At 43.5% G+C, this 16,845-nt stretch overlaps 1 protein-coding gene and 1 non-coding gene across 3 annotated transcripts in view; both read left to right on the plus strand.

The window, feature by feature from the left end:
• The window catches only part of coq8aa (coenzyme Q8A, genome duplicate a), a 43,237-nt gene that overhangs the window by 22,578 nt on the left and 3,814 nt on the right, over positions 1–16,845 (plus strand). The window contains exons 5-14 of one of the 2 annotated variants that reach the window (XM_014205230.3): positions 3,269–3,343; positions 5,680–5,805; positions 9,437–9,522; positions 9,797–9,937; positions 12,732–12,813; positions 14,814–14,907; positions 15,840–15,981; positions 16,267–16,374; positions 16,590–16,655; positions 16,742–16,828. In XM_014205230.3, the coding sequence (XP_014060705.1) occupies positions 3,269–3,343; positions 5,680–5,805; positions 9,437–9,522; positions 9,797–9,937; positions 12,732–12,813; positions 14,814–14,907; positions 15,840–15,981; positions 16,267–16,374; positions 16,590–16,655; positions 16,742–16,828 (1,007 nt within the window). The remainder of the gene's footprint in view (positions 1–3,268; positions 3,344–5,679; positions 5,806–9,436; positions 9,523–9,796; positions 9,938–12,731; positions 12,814–14,813; positions 14,908–15,839; positions 15,982–16,266; positions 16,375–16,589; positions 16,656–16,741; positions 16,829–16,845) is intronic. The other variant, XM_014205231.3, reaches the window with a different exon arrangement.
• Positions 13,952–14,027, plus strand: trnaa-ugc (transfer RNA alanine (anticodon UGC)). Its single transcript has one exon. It is a non-coding gene; the product is annotated as a tRNA-Ala (tRNA).

Here is a 16,845-nt window from a genome sequence, read left to right on the forward strand (position 1 = left end):
TAAGGAACATCAGATCGGAAGTTAGAGTTCTTGTCGATTGTAAGAAATAATAGTGGATACATTGTGAAAATAATCGCAAAATTGGGTCGGCGCTTGCAAAACGGTGTACATCCAGTATGGCGCCATCTTCTCTGTTAGGGGTAGGCTAACTGTAGGACGGTGAAGCGCAGTAAAGTTATGGGGCGGCGCACAATTGGCCCAGCGTCGTTCGGGTTAGGGAGGGTTTGGCCGGCAGGGATATCCTTGTCTCATCGCACACTAGGGACTCCTGTGGCACGCTGACACAGTCGCCAGGTGTACGGTGTTTCCTCTGACACATTGGTGCGGCTGGCTTCCAGGTTGGATGGGCATTGTGTCAAGAAGCAGTGCGGCTTGGTTGGGTTGTGTTTCGGAGGACGCATGGCTCTTGACCTTCGCCTCTCCTGAGTCCGTATGGGAGTTGCAGCGATGAGACAAGACTAACTACTACCAATTGGATACCACGAAATTGGGGAGAAAAAAAGAGGTGAAAAATACAATACAATTTTGTTTTTTTAAAGTAGCAAAACTATTAGTTTTTCTGCTGCTTCCCTCACTCGGATCAGACCGGTTGTCCATAAGGTCCTTTAGGAACGGTATGCACCATTTTGTCCTCCATTATTCAAATTCAATCATGATGTGTTTAGAGAGTGATTTGCCATTAGCAAGTTTGGTAGGCTACCTGTCAGCGCCATTCATTTGCACAGTTTTGGATTGGGATTACCGTGACCAACAGTCACAGGGAATTTGACTGCGGTCATGACCCGTGACTCTGGTGTGGCGGTAATATGGTCACCACGACAGCCCTACATCTGGCACCTACTACCATACCCGTTCAAAGACATTTAAATATTTTCTCTTGCCCATTCACCCTCTGAATGGCACACATACACAATCGATGTCTCAATTGTCTCAAGGCTTAACAAAAACTTTAACCTGTCTCCTCCCCTTCATCTACACTGATTTTTGAAGTGGATTTAACAAGTGACATAAATAAGGAATCATTGCTTTCTCCTAGTCTGTCATGGAAAGAGTTCTTAATGTTTTGTACACTCAGTGTAAATACAGTAGCACTAGTCTGCTGTACCTACATAAAATTGTTTCATCCTGTAGCTTGTTCTCCATCTTTTTAAGTAGTGATCCAACATGTTTTCAGCACTTTTTTTTATTTCCCTGACTGAGCAAAACTCGTTTTCTCGTGCTCTCTCGTCTCTGAAGCAGACATATAGTGAGTAATATGTTTGGAACATAAAATCGCAGAATCGAATCGCAATACATATACAATCTTGAGAATCACAATAAATATCGTAATGGCACCTAAGTATCGTGAGTGTTGTATCGTGAGGTCCCTCACATTTCCCAGCCCTAGATCTAACCAGTGTAGGAAGTGCTACTCAAAGTATACAATACACATGGTGTTTTGGACCACAGGTGTGGCTGCATGGTTGACTGACTAACTGATCAGGCTTTCTCCTGGTGTTGTGGAAAACAGCCTGGTAGTTTAATCATTGGCAGGATATGACCTAGAATTCTCCCTAACAGAGGGGAAAAGACGGGGCTTGTTTTGGATTTCTAAGGTCACGGGTTCAAATGGTGCAAACAGCTCGTCGGCCACATTAAGTTAACAGTATTTCCCCACTTTTTCAACATTTACCGTACATTCCATGGAATGTGCCAGTTAAGTGTGATCTTAATTCTGTGCTGCAGATCTGGATGCCCCTCATATTCTCAGTACAGTGACGCATTACTCTTCTGTGCCCAAATTCTTGCGTAGTCACAAGTAGAGAACTATGCCAGAATTAACACCAAAGGGTTGATCCAGTCAGTGTTGTAACTGCTCTGCTATCAATTCAGCACGCTGGCCTGTTGCTGTGTTCTACAACATGCTTGACTTGGCTGCTATCAACGCAGAAGTGTTGTTAAAGCAGTGCATGAACACCATGAGCAGGACAGACTTCATCATCATGAGTCTGGCACATGGGCTACGTGAGAGACATTGCGCACAGCTCCTGGGGAGGAGAAACTGCAAGCTGGGCAGATGCACTCGGAACAGAACCTACGACACTTGTTTCAGCTGCAAGCGAGTTGTTTGGGGGAAGTGTTGCGATCAAGTGAAAGTGACACAGATTTGTGGTGACTGTTAGGACAAGGGATAACGGCTAAATGAGATCTGTTGCGTGAAGACGCACACCATAGTGTAAGCGCGAGTGAGGCCACAAATAATGTGACCAATAACTGACAATAATAGAGTAATTTTTTTCACTGCCTTTCAATGCCATTCTTGCTTTTGTGCTGATTTCACTATACACAAGCAAGCTTGGAGCCTATACTGATGTTTAGGCTACTGATATTTTCTTTATTGACTGTTTTTTAAAATTTGTTTTGTCATTATAAAAATATGCCGTTACTGTGTTTCAATGCACATGTTTTTTGTTTCATAGTTGTAATGAAGGCACTCCACGAATATAATGGCTTTTATACTTGAAATTCTGTTAAAAAAAATTATATACAATCATTTTTACGTATAGCCCACAGTAACAAACTAATGAAAAGGTTACGTTCTTTCAAATATTTACACTTCGTATTCTGTTACCTAACACCTTTTATAAACACAACCAAATTACATTTGTACGAAGGGGGTCCAATGAGGCCAGGCTTTTCTAGTTAAATGGATTTATTAGACTGGTGGCTATTGGTGCTCCTCGAGCCCGGCAATTCTTTCGGTAGGGACAGGTGGGTTCAAGGTTTTTATTGAAATTAACTTATTGAAATGGCAAAATAGTCTGTCAGAGACAGTCTTGGGAGGTTCTATTATTAACATCTGTCTGTAAATAAAAGACTAAACTGCATCTGTGTCTTAAATAGACTAGACTGGCATAAATGACTGTTCCTAGAGCTAGCAGGTACTGATTTGACCTGACTGATGTGTCATGGGGAAAGCAAAAGGCTAGGCGACGCAATTTACCCAATGAGCTATACTGTGCAATATTTTAAGAATGTAAAAATTGGTTTTATTAACCTTTTTTTGGAGGGCACAATAATCTGAACGTTGTCAATAAAGGCCATGAATAGAGCTGGAACGATTCCTCGCGCTTCATGGCAGAGAACCATGTCTGTTCTACACAATGTATTTCTATCTGAACGTTCCAGAACGTTGTATCCTACTGAACGACCCAGAGCTTAACAGCATGTTATGACAGGATGTCATAATGAAAGGATGTCTTAACACTGGTGTGTTGTGTCCTCACAGGTCTGGCTGTAGGACTGGGCTTCGGAGCGCTGGCTGAGGTAGCCAAGAAGAGCATGAGGCCAAGTGAGGATAACGGTAACTGTTTAACATAAGCTGTTTCCTACGGTATCTGGAAGCGAGCTTATGTTTGACATTACATGTACATGCATGCACACTCGCATACTAGACGCTTAACCCAGCAGTAACATGCACGCAATGCCCCTTTGACATTTCTTGCCGGATGTAACCCGTCTAGGAATGACATCAACCTTTTCAATTAGCTTGCAATGGACAAGGGCATGATATGATGATGAACCTATACAGACATGCAGAGAGGCAAAATAATTCATATCAAAATCAATCAAACGTCATTCAGCGTAGCTAAAAACGCTAGGCTATAGTTCTTAGACTCTGCTATAGTTAGGTTCAGTTGAGGTGTGTGTGTGGGTGGTCTTAGCTCTTACAAAGGGCCCTTAATGAAACTGACCTCTGTGATATTACCCTCTGCAGCTGTCGGGGGAAGAATTGGCCATTTATTGAGCTGACCTTTCCAGCGCACTCTTCAATTAGTTTTCTGCCGTGCCATGACTCGACCGCTGGATGTGGTGTAGTAGTCTAATCTAGTGCAGGGGCAACTATACAGCTATTCACAGAGCCATTGTCTCCTTAATACCCTGGGAGAAAGACAAGTACATTGAATCTAGGGCTGTGAATGAAGCTCCAACTTTAATCCATGGATCAGAAATGATTGATAAGGGCCTCCCGAGTGGCGCAGCGGTCTAAGCTACTGCATCACAGTGCTAGAGGCATCACTACAGATCCGGGTTTGATCCCGGCTGTATTACAACTGGCCGTGATCGGGCGGTGCACGTTTGGCCCAGCGTCGTCCGGGTTAGGGGAAGATTTGGCCGGGGGGGGGCTTTACTTGGCTCATCGCGCTCTAGCGACTCCGGTGTTTCCTCTGACACTTTGGTGCAGCTGGCTTCTGGGTTAAGCGGGCGGGTTTGGCGGGTCATGTTTCGGAGGACACATGACTCGACCTTCGCCTCCTGAGCCCGTTGGGGTGTTGAGCGATGAGACAAGATCGAAATCGTGGAGAAAAAGGGGGTAAAATACAAATGAAACTTAAGTCATAGATGGTATACAAGTACACATCATTCTCAAATGAGCATAATTGCTGCACAATACAAAGTGAGCATGTAGTGGTAGAGTATAGCTGGTCATCAGAGCAGATCTACTGGTGGTCTGACGTTATGCTAATCAAGACTGTCCTGGGGGATACGACGTAGCAGCAGTACTTTGGCTGAGGTAATCTTGGTTCAAGATAACAGTCCTTTTTAAATCTCCTTCTGCTCCTAACGCCTTAGTCTGCACCGCTCTGACTGTGGCCCACTGACCCCCCCCCCCCCCCCCCCACTCCACCTGGGCTGCCTGGCAGGCGGGTCTTCTTTCTCTGCTGGAGGGTGTCTGGGGGCTTCAAACCAGACCGACTGGTGCTGCTACACAAAGCACTACCTAGAACAGGGCTGGGTCCTGGGTCCTGGAGGGCCGAAACACTTCTGGTTGTCATCCTCCAAATCAGAGACTAATGCAGACCTGGGACACCAGGTGTGTGCAGTTACTGTAACTACCAGGTAGAAACAAAAAAACGAAGTTTCGGCCCTGCAGGACCGAAATTGGGCTGCCCTGACCTAGAGACAAGATTCCTTGTCTGATTGTTTAGCTCACTGGTTTATGAAAATGCCTCGTTTTCTAAACATATTTTTTGGTTAAATGTCTGGAATGTGGGTAGGCTTTAAGCTGGTTTGTGTTCAGGCTGTGCCCTGGTGTATCTTCGTCCAGGGAGAGCAGCCGGCAGGGGGAGGGAGGAGTACGGTGATCCCCAGTGTAAACGCCACAGATGGAGCCTAATGAGTTAATCAGAGACTACATTACACCAACAAACCCAGGAATATAGAACACATTGACGTACACACCCCACATGGACTGAACACACTACGGTATAACCAGGGAAGACATTCACATATCAGGCCTCAGCAGTCTTCTAGTAAACACGTTTTTATTATGGGAATGGGGTGCTCTAGACAGGGTGTGAGGAAGAGCGCTGGTGTTCTACACCATGTGCTGAGTGTCAGTAGCGTGGAAGTGACCCGTCTCACTGTTCTCTCACTGCGTTAGGCCTTCTCCTCAGTCAGGAGTTATCATATCACTGTTTTGACTTAACAGCTGGCCACCTTTACCTCAAATGATCCCAACTCGAGTTGTAGTTACATATCATTTATTAAAGAGTTCTCTCCCTTAAGCCATACCTGTACTACCTATCCACTAAACCCGTGAGATTCAACATTTAGTTTACCTCTCGCCGGGAAAATCACATTTTCCATGCCAACCTCAGAGTTTAGCATAGAGCTGACTGTTATTTCTCCCCTCAGCTGACAAGAAGGCCGTTCTGGACTCCAGTCCATTCCTGTCGGAGGCTAACGCAGAGCGGATCGTCAGAACGCTGTGTAAGGTCCGCGGCGCCGCACTCAAACTGGGCCAGATGCTCAGCATTCAAGGTGACAACTGGCTTACGTTGTAATACACACCTCCAGTAGCACCTTCTCTGATCTCCACACATTCTCTCCCGTTGCGACCCCAGTCACCCCTCTATGCTGCTCTGTTGACCTATGGTTAGATGTTGTTTGTGGCTTTGCCATTCCGTCTTTTTACTGCCCACACCAGCGACGTCTACTGTGCTGCAGCATGGCAGGCTGCATGACCCTTTCCCCTAGTGTCAGGGCAGTCTTGAGTCATCTTCATAACCTCCGCTGGGCTGATACCGTGAGGCCTTAAATCCAGCCTCTGTAGATTAGTATGTGACGGAGACGGGAGTTATTTCTGGCCCTCTCCCAGCTCACTGGCATCTCTTCATGCATCGCCTAGTTCACCTCAGGTCGGCTCACAACAACACATGCCCATCCTTAATTATCAACTGCTCCAGCTAGCTGGTAAACAGCGCCACAGAGCAAATCAAATCAAATTTATTTATATAGCCCTTCTTACATCAGCTGATATCTCAAAGTGCTGTACAGAAACCCAGCCTAAAACCCCAAACAGCAAGCAATGCAGGTGTAGAAGCACAGTGGCTAGGAAAAACTCCCTAGAAAGGCCAAAACCTAGGAAGAAACCTAGAGAGGAACCAGGCTATGAGGGGTGGCCAGTCCTCTTCTGGCTGTGCCGGGTGGATATTATAACAGAACATGGCCAAGATGTTCAAATGTTCATAAATGACCACCATGGTCAAATAATAATAATCATAGTAGTTGTCGAGGGTGCAACAAGTCAGTAACACAAGAGTAAGTGTCAGTTGGCTTTTTCATAGCCGATCCTTGAGAGCATCTCTACCGCTCCTGCTGTCCCTAGAGAGTTCAAAACAGCAGGTCTGGGACAGGTAGCACATCCGGTGAACAGGTCAGGGTTCCAGCAGGTCTGGGACAGCAGGTCTGGGACAGGTAGCACAGCATAGGATTAATGCAACTCAATGCACAGGCATTCTCCTGCCATTGTCATGTCAGTTGTGTGACACATACCAAATGTACTATTGAGGGACAGCAACAGCCAAGGCATAGCCAGGGCTCACAATAATCCACCAGCCATGTCAGAACTGCAACCTTTGAGTCTTGAAGTGGCCGGTCTCTACCAAAGCTCCAGAATCGCTACTTGTTAGAAAACAGCTGATATTTCCCTATGTAAACAGAGGTGACTAAGCAGGTGTCCTCTGCTGTTTTTAGACACAACTGGTTTTCAAACTGGCTTGGTATTCTAGGAAGGTATTGCATACAGGTAGGTCTTAACTGTATGCAGAATCTTAGTAATAGATTTAGTAGTAGAATTTCAGTTATTGTTATCAACCTGGGGCATACACTGAGTTTACAAAAAATTATGAACACTTGCGCTTTCCATGACATGGACTGACCAAGTAAAAGCTATGATCCCTTATTGATAGATTTTGTTGAATCCACTTCAATCAGTGTAGATGAAGGGAAGGATGCAGGTTGAAGAAGGATTTTTAAGCCTTGAGACAACAAAAAGATGCCCCATCCCTCCTGCTAATTGGGTTACTTTTGCACTTTTTGTTGTCGGAGTGTAGGAAATGCTGTAATTCGAGAGGAGTCCATGTGTTCTGAAAGATGAGACGGTGAGGATTATAATAAATACCGATTTGATGTCCTACAAGCAAGCCACACACCCATGAGTACAAATGTGCGCTTCACATTTCCACAATTGAAAACTCATATAATTTACAGTATCAACGTTTGTCATTTTGGTGCGCATAGAATGGAGTCAATCTGTCTGAAGTGCCTTGTGAAAGCCTAACACTAAGTTCGTATTTCATAACTTAGCTAGTCACGTTGGCAATAGGACAAACTTTCAAATGATGCCCACCTGACCCAGATTGTGATTTCTAATAGTACATTTTTGCATTGTGTAAACAACAACAGTAATTGTGTGATGGTGGGGATGCAGGGCTGTGTTCCAAAGGAAAAAAGCTACACGTGTGCTTGCTTAAGTTCAACGACAAAGCTAGGAGAGCTCAACAAAGCAACATATATTTGAAGACTCTTCTTTGAGTCATAAATGTGCGTTGAAATGACTTAGGAACTGTGCACAGTTTGGAGAGGTGTGTTTGTGACCACTTGGAGACACCAGTTAGACCTCTCACTCAAACCCTTGTCATCTTTTTTTTATTTTGTTGCACCTACCCCAAACTTTCCATGAATATTGTTATGTTACTGAATGTGTCCAGAGTATACATTGCTGGGAAATGTACAGTAAATGTGAAATGCACACGAAATCAACAGTTTAGTGTTTGGATTCATCCTTGTGCCAGATTTACTGTTTTGTCCTCGCCTTCGGCCTGATCATTTCCCCATGAACTCCAAAGTGTTCTCTTTAATTTGCTACCATGGTCATGCATATGCTTTTTATACTTATTCTGTTAGAATCATTTAAAATTGCCCCTATCCATATAGGTCCATTTCTACATGTGTAAAGGGTTAAAGACATATTCTGGAACTTTGGCGACTACAATTATTTTTTTTTTTTTATAAACCTCCTGCTTTGGGCTGGAGGTTTAACATCTATGAGCAGAATTACTTTCTTACCTTAATTAGCCACTAAATCCCTAGTTTGAAAGTGACTGTTTTTCTGTATGCAGTGGTGCGCCATTTTCCCCAACATGGGCCAGCCCCCTAGCAATTTGAGTTCTAGCCAATGAGCTTCAGCCCCTCGCCATGTGAGTGACAGCTATCAAGATGCACACACAGCAGAGCGGGAGAGAGCACAATGACCTGGTGCACATATGTGACGCGTATGCAATTTTAGGGGACCACGTTTGCCTACTTTCAGAACTACTGGCTAAAAAGTATACAAAAGTACCAGAGAATCTCTTTAATGATTTGACTCAATGGCTGTCTGATCATAACAGATAAATCATGATAAACATCCATAATAATCACTGTAATTTAAAGTAAGACAGGTAAAATCACCACTTCGGTAATTCTCAGTTCAGAAAACAGGCCGATGGATGTGATTCAGAGAATATATTTTGGTTCTGCCAAACTAAGCCTAAACACTGAGTAAAGTCACCCTCACTCACAATCAGCTGAATCTGGCAGGAATCTCTTCCTCTGACCTCCGTCATGTGTTTTGCTGCTGTTCTCCTCCGGTGCTTTTTCCCCCACTTGTTGTCGGAATGTTTATACTGTTGTAGATCTTACCCACAATGCCCTGCAGTGCGGCTCACACCACTTTGTTTTGTTTAACATGCACAGACATCTCTGTTGCTATAACACGTCTAAGGGCCCTTTTACGGCACTGCCAGCTTCAGTTATGTGAAGGTGGTTGCTGTGACAAACATCTTGGCCTCCCAGAGACATTTAGTGAACAATGGCAAGGACCTGTAAATTGTGAAACTCTAAATGCCCAGAGGTACTAAGGCCTTAGATTTTATTTATATTAATTTGTCATTTTTAACTGAACAAGACATTGTGATTAAGACCTGTCATTTCCTGTCCTGTGTTGGTGCATAGTGTGAACAGGTTGACAGACAGAAACAAGATGACTTGTCTCATGTTTTGTTCTGACTTGTGCATCAATCAGCCTGATCAGTCATTCACTGCCTTCTCCCTGTCATCTGTGTTTCAGATGATGCCTTCATCAACCCCCAGCTGGCCAAGATATTTGAGCGTGTGAGACAGAGTGCAGACTTCATGCCCATCAAGCAGATGACGGTAATGTCTCACCTTTAATAACCTACTCTTAAGTCCCCTCGTCACTAGCCCTGTAGCCCCTGGCTATAAAGGGGAGTACTAGAAAAAAAAAATGTAACAAGCTGCTCTTTGAGTCATGAATCAATCAGTCAGTCAGTCATGACAAGACAATGAAAGTGAATAACAGATAGCTATTAGTCTTCTAATAAGGTACCATCATTGAAGGCTATAGCCCATTGCAGTGATACGCTGTTGAGGCAGCTGCCATTGGGTATGTGTCCCTTTCCCTGTGTAGAAGTCCATCAACAACGACCTGGGCCCTAACTGGAGGGACAAGCTGGATTCGTTTGAGGAGCGGCCGTTTGCTGCGGCCTCCATCGGACAGGTCCACCTGGCTAAGATGAAGGACGGCAGGGAGGTGGCCATGAAGATCCAGGTGAGATGGAGACCTGGGAGTCATTCAGGAGGATGCTGTGTTTTACACCAATATATTTCTATATCTGAACATTCTGTAATGTTGCACCCTCCTGAACAAACCTCTCAAACCTTACATCACAATATAGGCATTTCATATCCTCTGTTTTTACTTTGAAGGCCTCATCTGCTGCATTGACGTAATAGTCCGAAGTGTAAAAATGACCGATGTTGAATGCGAGAACAAATATCAGCAGTGACCAGCAGCATTAGCTCCACAATCTGATTTGTTTTTCTGCTGTTCTCATGGCTCCATTTAAGGCAATGCTCGTCTTTCCTTGAAAAGATAAAACATGACCTTTGAATCACATGGGAGTGTGTTGTGTGTCAACTCTGTATTGTTTATCTCAAAATACTTTAGAGTAAGCTCTGTTGTCTGTTCTCATAAACTATAGAGATGTATCTCCAAAATTGTATATAGACGTGGCTCTTAGTGCTTTTTCAGAAGTTTAAATTCCTGTCTCATTAGCATTTCAAATCAGATTTGTATTTGTCACATGCGCCGAATACAACGGGTGTAGACCTTACAGTGAAATGCTTACTTACAAGCCCTTAACCAACAATGCTTTAAGAAGTTAACCTCTCTGGGACATGTGGGACGCTAGCTGCGGTACACACTATCAACAGCCATGCTCCTTAATCCAACCACAGTGTCCGATTTCAAAAAGGCTTTACAGCGAAAGCATAAGATTAGATTATGTTAGGACAGCGCCTAAATAAGAAAAACCACACAGCCATTTTCCAAGCAAGGAGAGGCGTCACAAAAACCAGAAATACAGCTAAAATTAATCACTAACCTTTGATCTTCATCAGATGACACTCAATGTTACAAAATACATGTATGTTTTGTTCGATAAAGTTTATATTTATATCCATAACCCCATTTTACATTGGCGTGTGATGTTCAGAAAATGTATTCCCTCCAAAACCTCCGGTGAATGAGCACATCAATTTACAAAAATACTCATCATAAACATTGATAAAATTTACAACAGTTATTGAAAGAACTATAGATACACTTCTCCTTAATGCAACCGCTGTGTCAGATTTTGAAATGGCTTTACGGCAAAAGCACATTTTTCAATATTCTGAGTACAGAGCTCAGCCATCAAAGCAAGCTATACAGTTACCAGCCAAGTTCTGGAGTCAACTAAACTCAGAATTAGTATTATAAATCTTCACTTACTTTTGCTGATCTTCGTCGGAATCCACTCCCAGGACTCCCACTTCCACAAGAAATGTTTGTTTTGTTTGATAAACTCCATATTTATGTCCAAATACCTCCGTTTTGTTCTCTCGTTCAGATCGAGCGAGCGCAAAACCAGAGAAAAAGTCAAATAGTTCCATTACCGTTCGTAGAAACATGTCAAACGATGTTTACAATCAATCCTTAGGGTCTTTTTAACATACATCTTCGATAATATTCCAACCAGACAATAGCGGATTCATTACAGAGGAAAAAGAAGGAAGGGCGCACCTACGTGTTCGCGCAGTAAACAACTCATGGGCCCCAGGCTTGAGTCAGCTCCTATTCTCTGCCCAGTAACAGTAGAAGCATAAAACTAGGTTCTAAAGACTGACATCTAGTGGAAGCCTTAGGAAGTGCAAAATGACCCCACAGACACTGTAGTTTGAATAGGGATTAGATAGAAAAACTACAAGCCACTTCCTGGTTGGATTTTTTTCTCAGGTTTTTGCATGCCATATGAGTTCTGTTATACTCATAGACATCATTCAAACAGTTTTAGAAACTTCAGTGTTTTCTATCCAAATCTACTAATAATATGCATATCCTACCTTGAGAACGTTATTCATCTGAATTTCTGAATACTGCTCCCTGTCACCAAGAAGTTATTAAGAAAAAAATATAAAATAAAAGTAACAAATAATTAAACGGCAGCAGTAAATTAACAAGCGAGGCTATGTACAGGGGGTACCGGTACAGAGTCAATGTGCTGGGGCACCGGGTAATTGAGGTAATATGTATATGTAGGTAAAGTTAAAGTGACTATGCATAGATTATAAACAGAGAGTAGCAGCAGCGTAAAAGAGGGGTCTGGGTGGCCCTTTGATTAGCTGTTCAGGAGTCTTATGGCTTGGGGGGTAGAAGCTGTTAAGAAGCCTTTTGGACCTCAACTTGGTGCTCCGGTACTGCTTGCCGTGCAGTAGCAGAGAGGACAGTCTATGACTAGGGTGGCTGGAGTCTTTGACAATTTTTAGGGCCTTCCTCTGACATCGCCTGATATAGAGGTCCTGGATGGCAGGAAACTTGGCCCCAGTGATGTACTGGGCCGTACACACTACCCTCTGTAGTGTAGTCTTTGACCTTGCTGTAGATTCTCTCATCGTTGTCGGTGATCAGGCCTACCACTGTTGTGTCATCGGCAAACTTGATGATGGTGTTGGAGTTTGCCTGGCCTTGCAGTCATGAGTGAACAGGGAGTACAGGAGGGGACTGAGCACGCACCCCTGAGGGGCCCCCGTGTTGTGGATCAGCATGGCAGATATGTTATTCCCTACCCTTACCACCTGGGGGTGGCCCGTCAGGAAGTCCAGCATCCAGTTGCAAAAGGTGTTTAGTCCCAGGGTCCTTAGCTTAGTGATGAGCTTTGAGGGCACTATGGTGTCCCTTTTATCATGGCAGTGTTTTCACATCGGAGCTTGTCGTCAGGGCTGGTTTTTGGTGTCAGGGAGTCAAACTGGTAAACATGGTTGTTTTGTCATGCTGTTTCTCCTGCTCTGTTTGTCCCATGCAGTATCCCGGAGTGGCTAAAAGCATCGACAGTGACATCAACAACCTGATGACTCTCCTCACCATGAGCAACGCACTGCCTGAAGGTGACGATCCCTGAACGGATTTCAGATTTGTTTTGTAGAATTCGTTTTTTATTTGTAGCATGATGTAGTAATCACATTTATGACGTAACGTAAATCACACATGCAGCACAACATAACGTGGGGAATATACTGCCCCCCTCCCTGTAAGCACACACTCTGATCCTGTTCACACACACACGGGGCTCTATTTTAACAACCCTAATGCAATGGTAAATATAAGAGCAGGCAGTAGCGCTATAGGTGTGTGTCAGAAATATTTTTGCTATTTTTACAACCAGAATTATGGGCTCAGTAGCTGGCTGTGGCGCGAAATTGCTGGGTTTTGATGAATAGACAAGTTGAAGGCATGTTGAGTCTTGACCCTCTTCACTGGCCAATCAGAACGTGCTCCATTGATAAATATGTGATTGGTTCAAGTTGTGCATTTACGGTCTTTTATGTATTATGTTGTCACATGCTACAATTCGAATGTTAGTCCGTAATAGCCTAGTTTGTTAAATAGCCTACAGAAACAAAATCTATGCCTATCCCATATTTGCTAAATATGCATGGCTTAAATATGGATATACAGTACCAGTCAAAAATTTGGACACACCTACTCATTCTAGGGTTTTTCAATATTTTTATTATTTTCTACATTGTAGAGTAATGGTGAAGACATCAAAACTATTAAATAACCCATATGGAATCATGTAGTAACCAAAAAAGTATTAAACAAATTCAAATATTTTTTTTTTATTTGAGATTCTTCAAAGTAGCCACTCTTTGCCTTGATGACAGCTTTGCACACTTGGCATTCTCTCAACCATCTTCATCTGGAAAGCTTTTCCAACAGTCCTGAAGGAGTTCCTACCATTGCTGAGCACTAAGCAAGATAAAATTCACTAAAGATAAGACCTAAAAAGACAGTTAATAATTTGAATAAAATTTGACTAAAACAAAACAACTTGTTTTAAATAGGCTATGTCTAAATACAGTTACCATAATTGCTCCCTGTGGGCATATTAGGCCTAAGACAATGTAGACTAAAGAGGGTTTAACGCACATCCAAACTTTTCACAGGAGCTGTAAAATGTCCAATATAACGAGAAAGGGGGAATGTCCATTCATCGTTACTGCTCCCCCAAATATATGTAGTGGTCCCGTGTGGCTCAGTTGGTAGAGCATGGTGTTTGCAACGCCAGGGTTGTGGGTTCGATTCCCACGGGGGACCAGTACGGAGAAAAGATGTATGAAATGTATGCATTCACTACTGTAAGTCGCTCTGGATAAGAGCGTCTGCTAAATGACTAAAATGTAAATGTAGCTATAGTCTACCATCGTCGTTGATATGGCCGGTAGTGACTTAGCCACGTGAAAGGTAAACAAAAAAAACAGGCAAAATAGTCTACAAGCTGATTCAGCACCACAGGCAGCGATCGGAATTCCCGCGATTTGACTGTTTGGTCCGAGATGCATAAAAATGTTTTAAAGATGAGGAAAAACTATATGCAGTCTGTTTTAAACATTGGTGATGTACATACGACTACTGTGTGCACATCTGCTGGCAAAATCAATTCCATAACCAATTGTATTTCCGCTAAGACCAGCTTTCGGTCCTTCTTCAATATTTCTAGTTGCGCTGACTGAAATTGGCATTTTGGTACACATTTTATTTCCACACCTCCACCTCAGCGCAAACAAGTTGATGTTAGACAGGTAAATTGTCGAACCTGGCTTAAGGGGTAGAAAATGCCAGTGCACCAGTTTTTACATGACAATTTCTAACTAACGTGCCTTTGACAGTTACCGCATGCCAAAAATAAAGCCCACGCTGTCGTCGATAGCAGAGAGTCACCCAGCAGATAATCGATGATGGTGTCCAATACCCTTCAGTCTGGGCCTCCACTGTACTCTGGGAATGATCCGAGCACACATTCCTCTAGGCCTCAGTCAACCATAATCCATATGTTTCTCTATATCTCTCTCGCTCTTTCTCCCTCTGTTAACATCTTGTGCAGGTCTCTTCCCTGAGCATCTGATTGAGGTGATGAGCAGAGAGCTGGCACTGGAATGTGATTACATAAGAGAGGCCAAATGTGCCAAGAAATTCCAGTGAGTGATCAAAACAGCCAGATGAGCTTTCTCTTAAAGACCACCTCCCCGTAACTACTTTCATCATCTAATCGTCACTGCAAGTTCCAGAAATGAAGGGGCGGGAGATTGCTTTATCTTTTGGATGTAGCCAAGCAATAGGAATTTGTGATGACCCAAGCTGTGGCTTTTTAGTGACCACTTAGTAAATCCATAAATCCCAAGGGGGACAAGGTAAATGAATCTCTTAAACACAGTGCCTTTTCCAGATCGTGGTGGGAGGACAACACAACATATCATATGACTTCAGATCAGGAAATGTACTGTAGCCGGTAGGGTCTACAAATAGCCACTCCAGCCCTCTGGGGAGTGTTGGTTTGATGACTTTGATATAAAAGTGCATCATTCATCTACAGCCAGCATTTAAATATAGCCGATCTGGACATAATACAAGGAGACAACAAGCACCCCCTCTCCTCATGCCCCCTGTCCCCGCTCCATCATCCCCAGGTTTGTTGGCAGGGTGAGGGTGAGATAAGATTTATGTCCAGAGAGGAGGCTCCTGTTACATACAGTACGCACCAGCTGTGGATGACATGCTTTTTCACCTTGACCATGGCCGGCGACACTCTCCCTTCTATACATGTTCATACAGTATTAAACAGTGATTTGTACAGCTAGAGTGTAGACACAGGATTATTTGAGGGATTGTGGAGATGAGTTGTTGTAGAGGTCACTCACTGATACATCTGTGGAGTTTGAAGAGAAGATCATACCTTGTTATTATAAATTCATACAGTAACATAATGCCTTTTGAAAACACTGGAAATACCCTGTGAATTGTCATGACATAAATAATGTACATATACTCCCATTTAGTCCTAAGAGCTGAGTTTTCAAAGCTGTGTGTTGTGTTGTTCCTGCGTCTGACGATGGTTATGTGATTGGTACAGGGAGCTGCTGAAAGACCACCCGTTCTTCTACGTACCAGATGTAATAGACGAGCTGAGCAGCCACGCTGTCCTCACCACAGAGCTGGTCCCAGGCTTCCCTCTGGACCAGGCTGAACAACTCTCCCAGGAGCTCAAGAACGAGGTCACTGTATGCTGCAACTGTGTTCATTAACAAAGGCCACCATTATGTGTTTACTTATTGTACATTCTGTACTTGTGGATTTTGATGTGTGCTTTCTGCTTGCCAAGCTTGTTTTGATGTGTAAGACAAACGCCACTACAACAAACTCATTTCTGTCACCTCACCCGCCAAAACACCTGCTACAGTGTATTACTGCCCCTTGGTGGTGAAATTGCAGACTGAAAAATGTGTGTTCTTAAAGTATCTTTCTTTCTCTCTGCTTCTTTCTCGCTATGTGTGTGTCAGATCTGTGAGAATATCCTGAAACTTTGTTTAAGGGAGCTGTTTGAGTTCAGATACATGCAGACTGACCCCAACTGGTCCAACTTCTTCTACGACCCACAGACACACAGGGTGAGTCTGCCTTTTAACTCTTGTTAACGACTTCATCATTAAGAGTCCTGTAACTAATGTTGAGGACCCTCCTAAAGGTTCTCTGTTTAAATGGGTCTTGTCTTCTTGGTGTCTTCTGTAGAGCCTGCCAAGCCTATGCAGTAACCACCTCCAGTAGCATGATGATGTTGTTGAATGCTTAGAATGACTAAACATTACTTCTGTTCCATCCATAGGTTGCATTGTTGGATTTCGGAGCCACGAGAGGATTTAGTGAGGACTTCACTGACATCTACATTGAGGTAAGGTATTAGGCTTTATCCCACAACAAAACATAGCCGATCAAAATGATTTCTTCGACGTGTGTGACATTCATTGTTTTAACCAGCTCATCAAGTCAGCAGCAGAGGGAGACAGAGAGGGGGTTCGGAAGAGATCAGTAGACATGAAGTTCCTCACAGGTTATGAGTCAAAAGTGAGTCAATTCATTCG

The sequence above is a fragment of the Salmo salar genome, chromosome 06 (genome assembly GCF_965601325.2).
Source record: "Salmo salar chromosome 06, fSalSal1, whole genome shotgun sequence".
In the NCBI taxonomy this organism is placed as follows: Eukaryota; Metazoa; Chordata; class Actinopteri; order Salmoniformes; family Salmonidae; genus Salmo; species Salmo salar.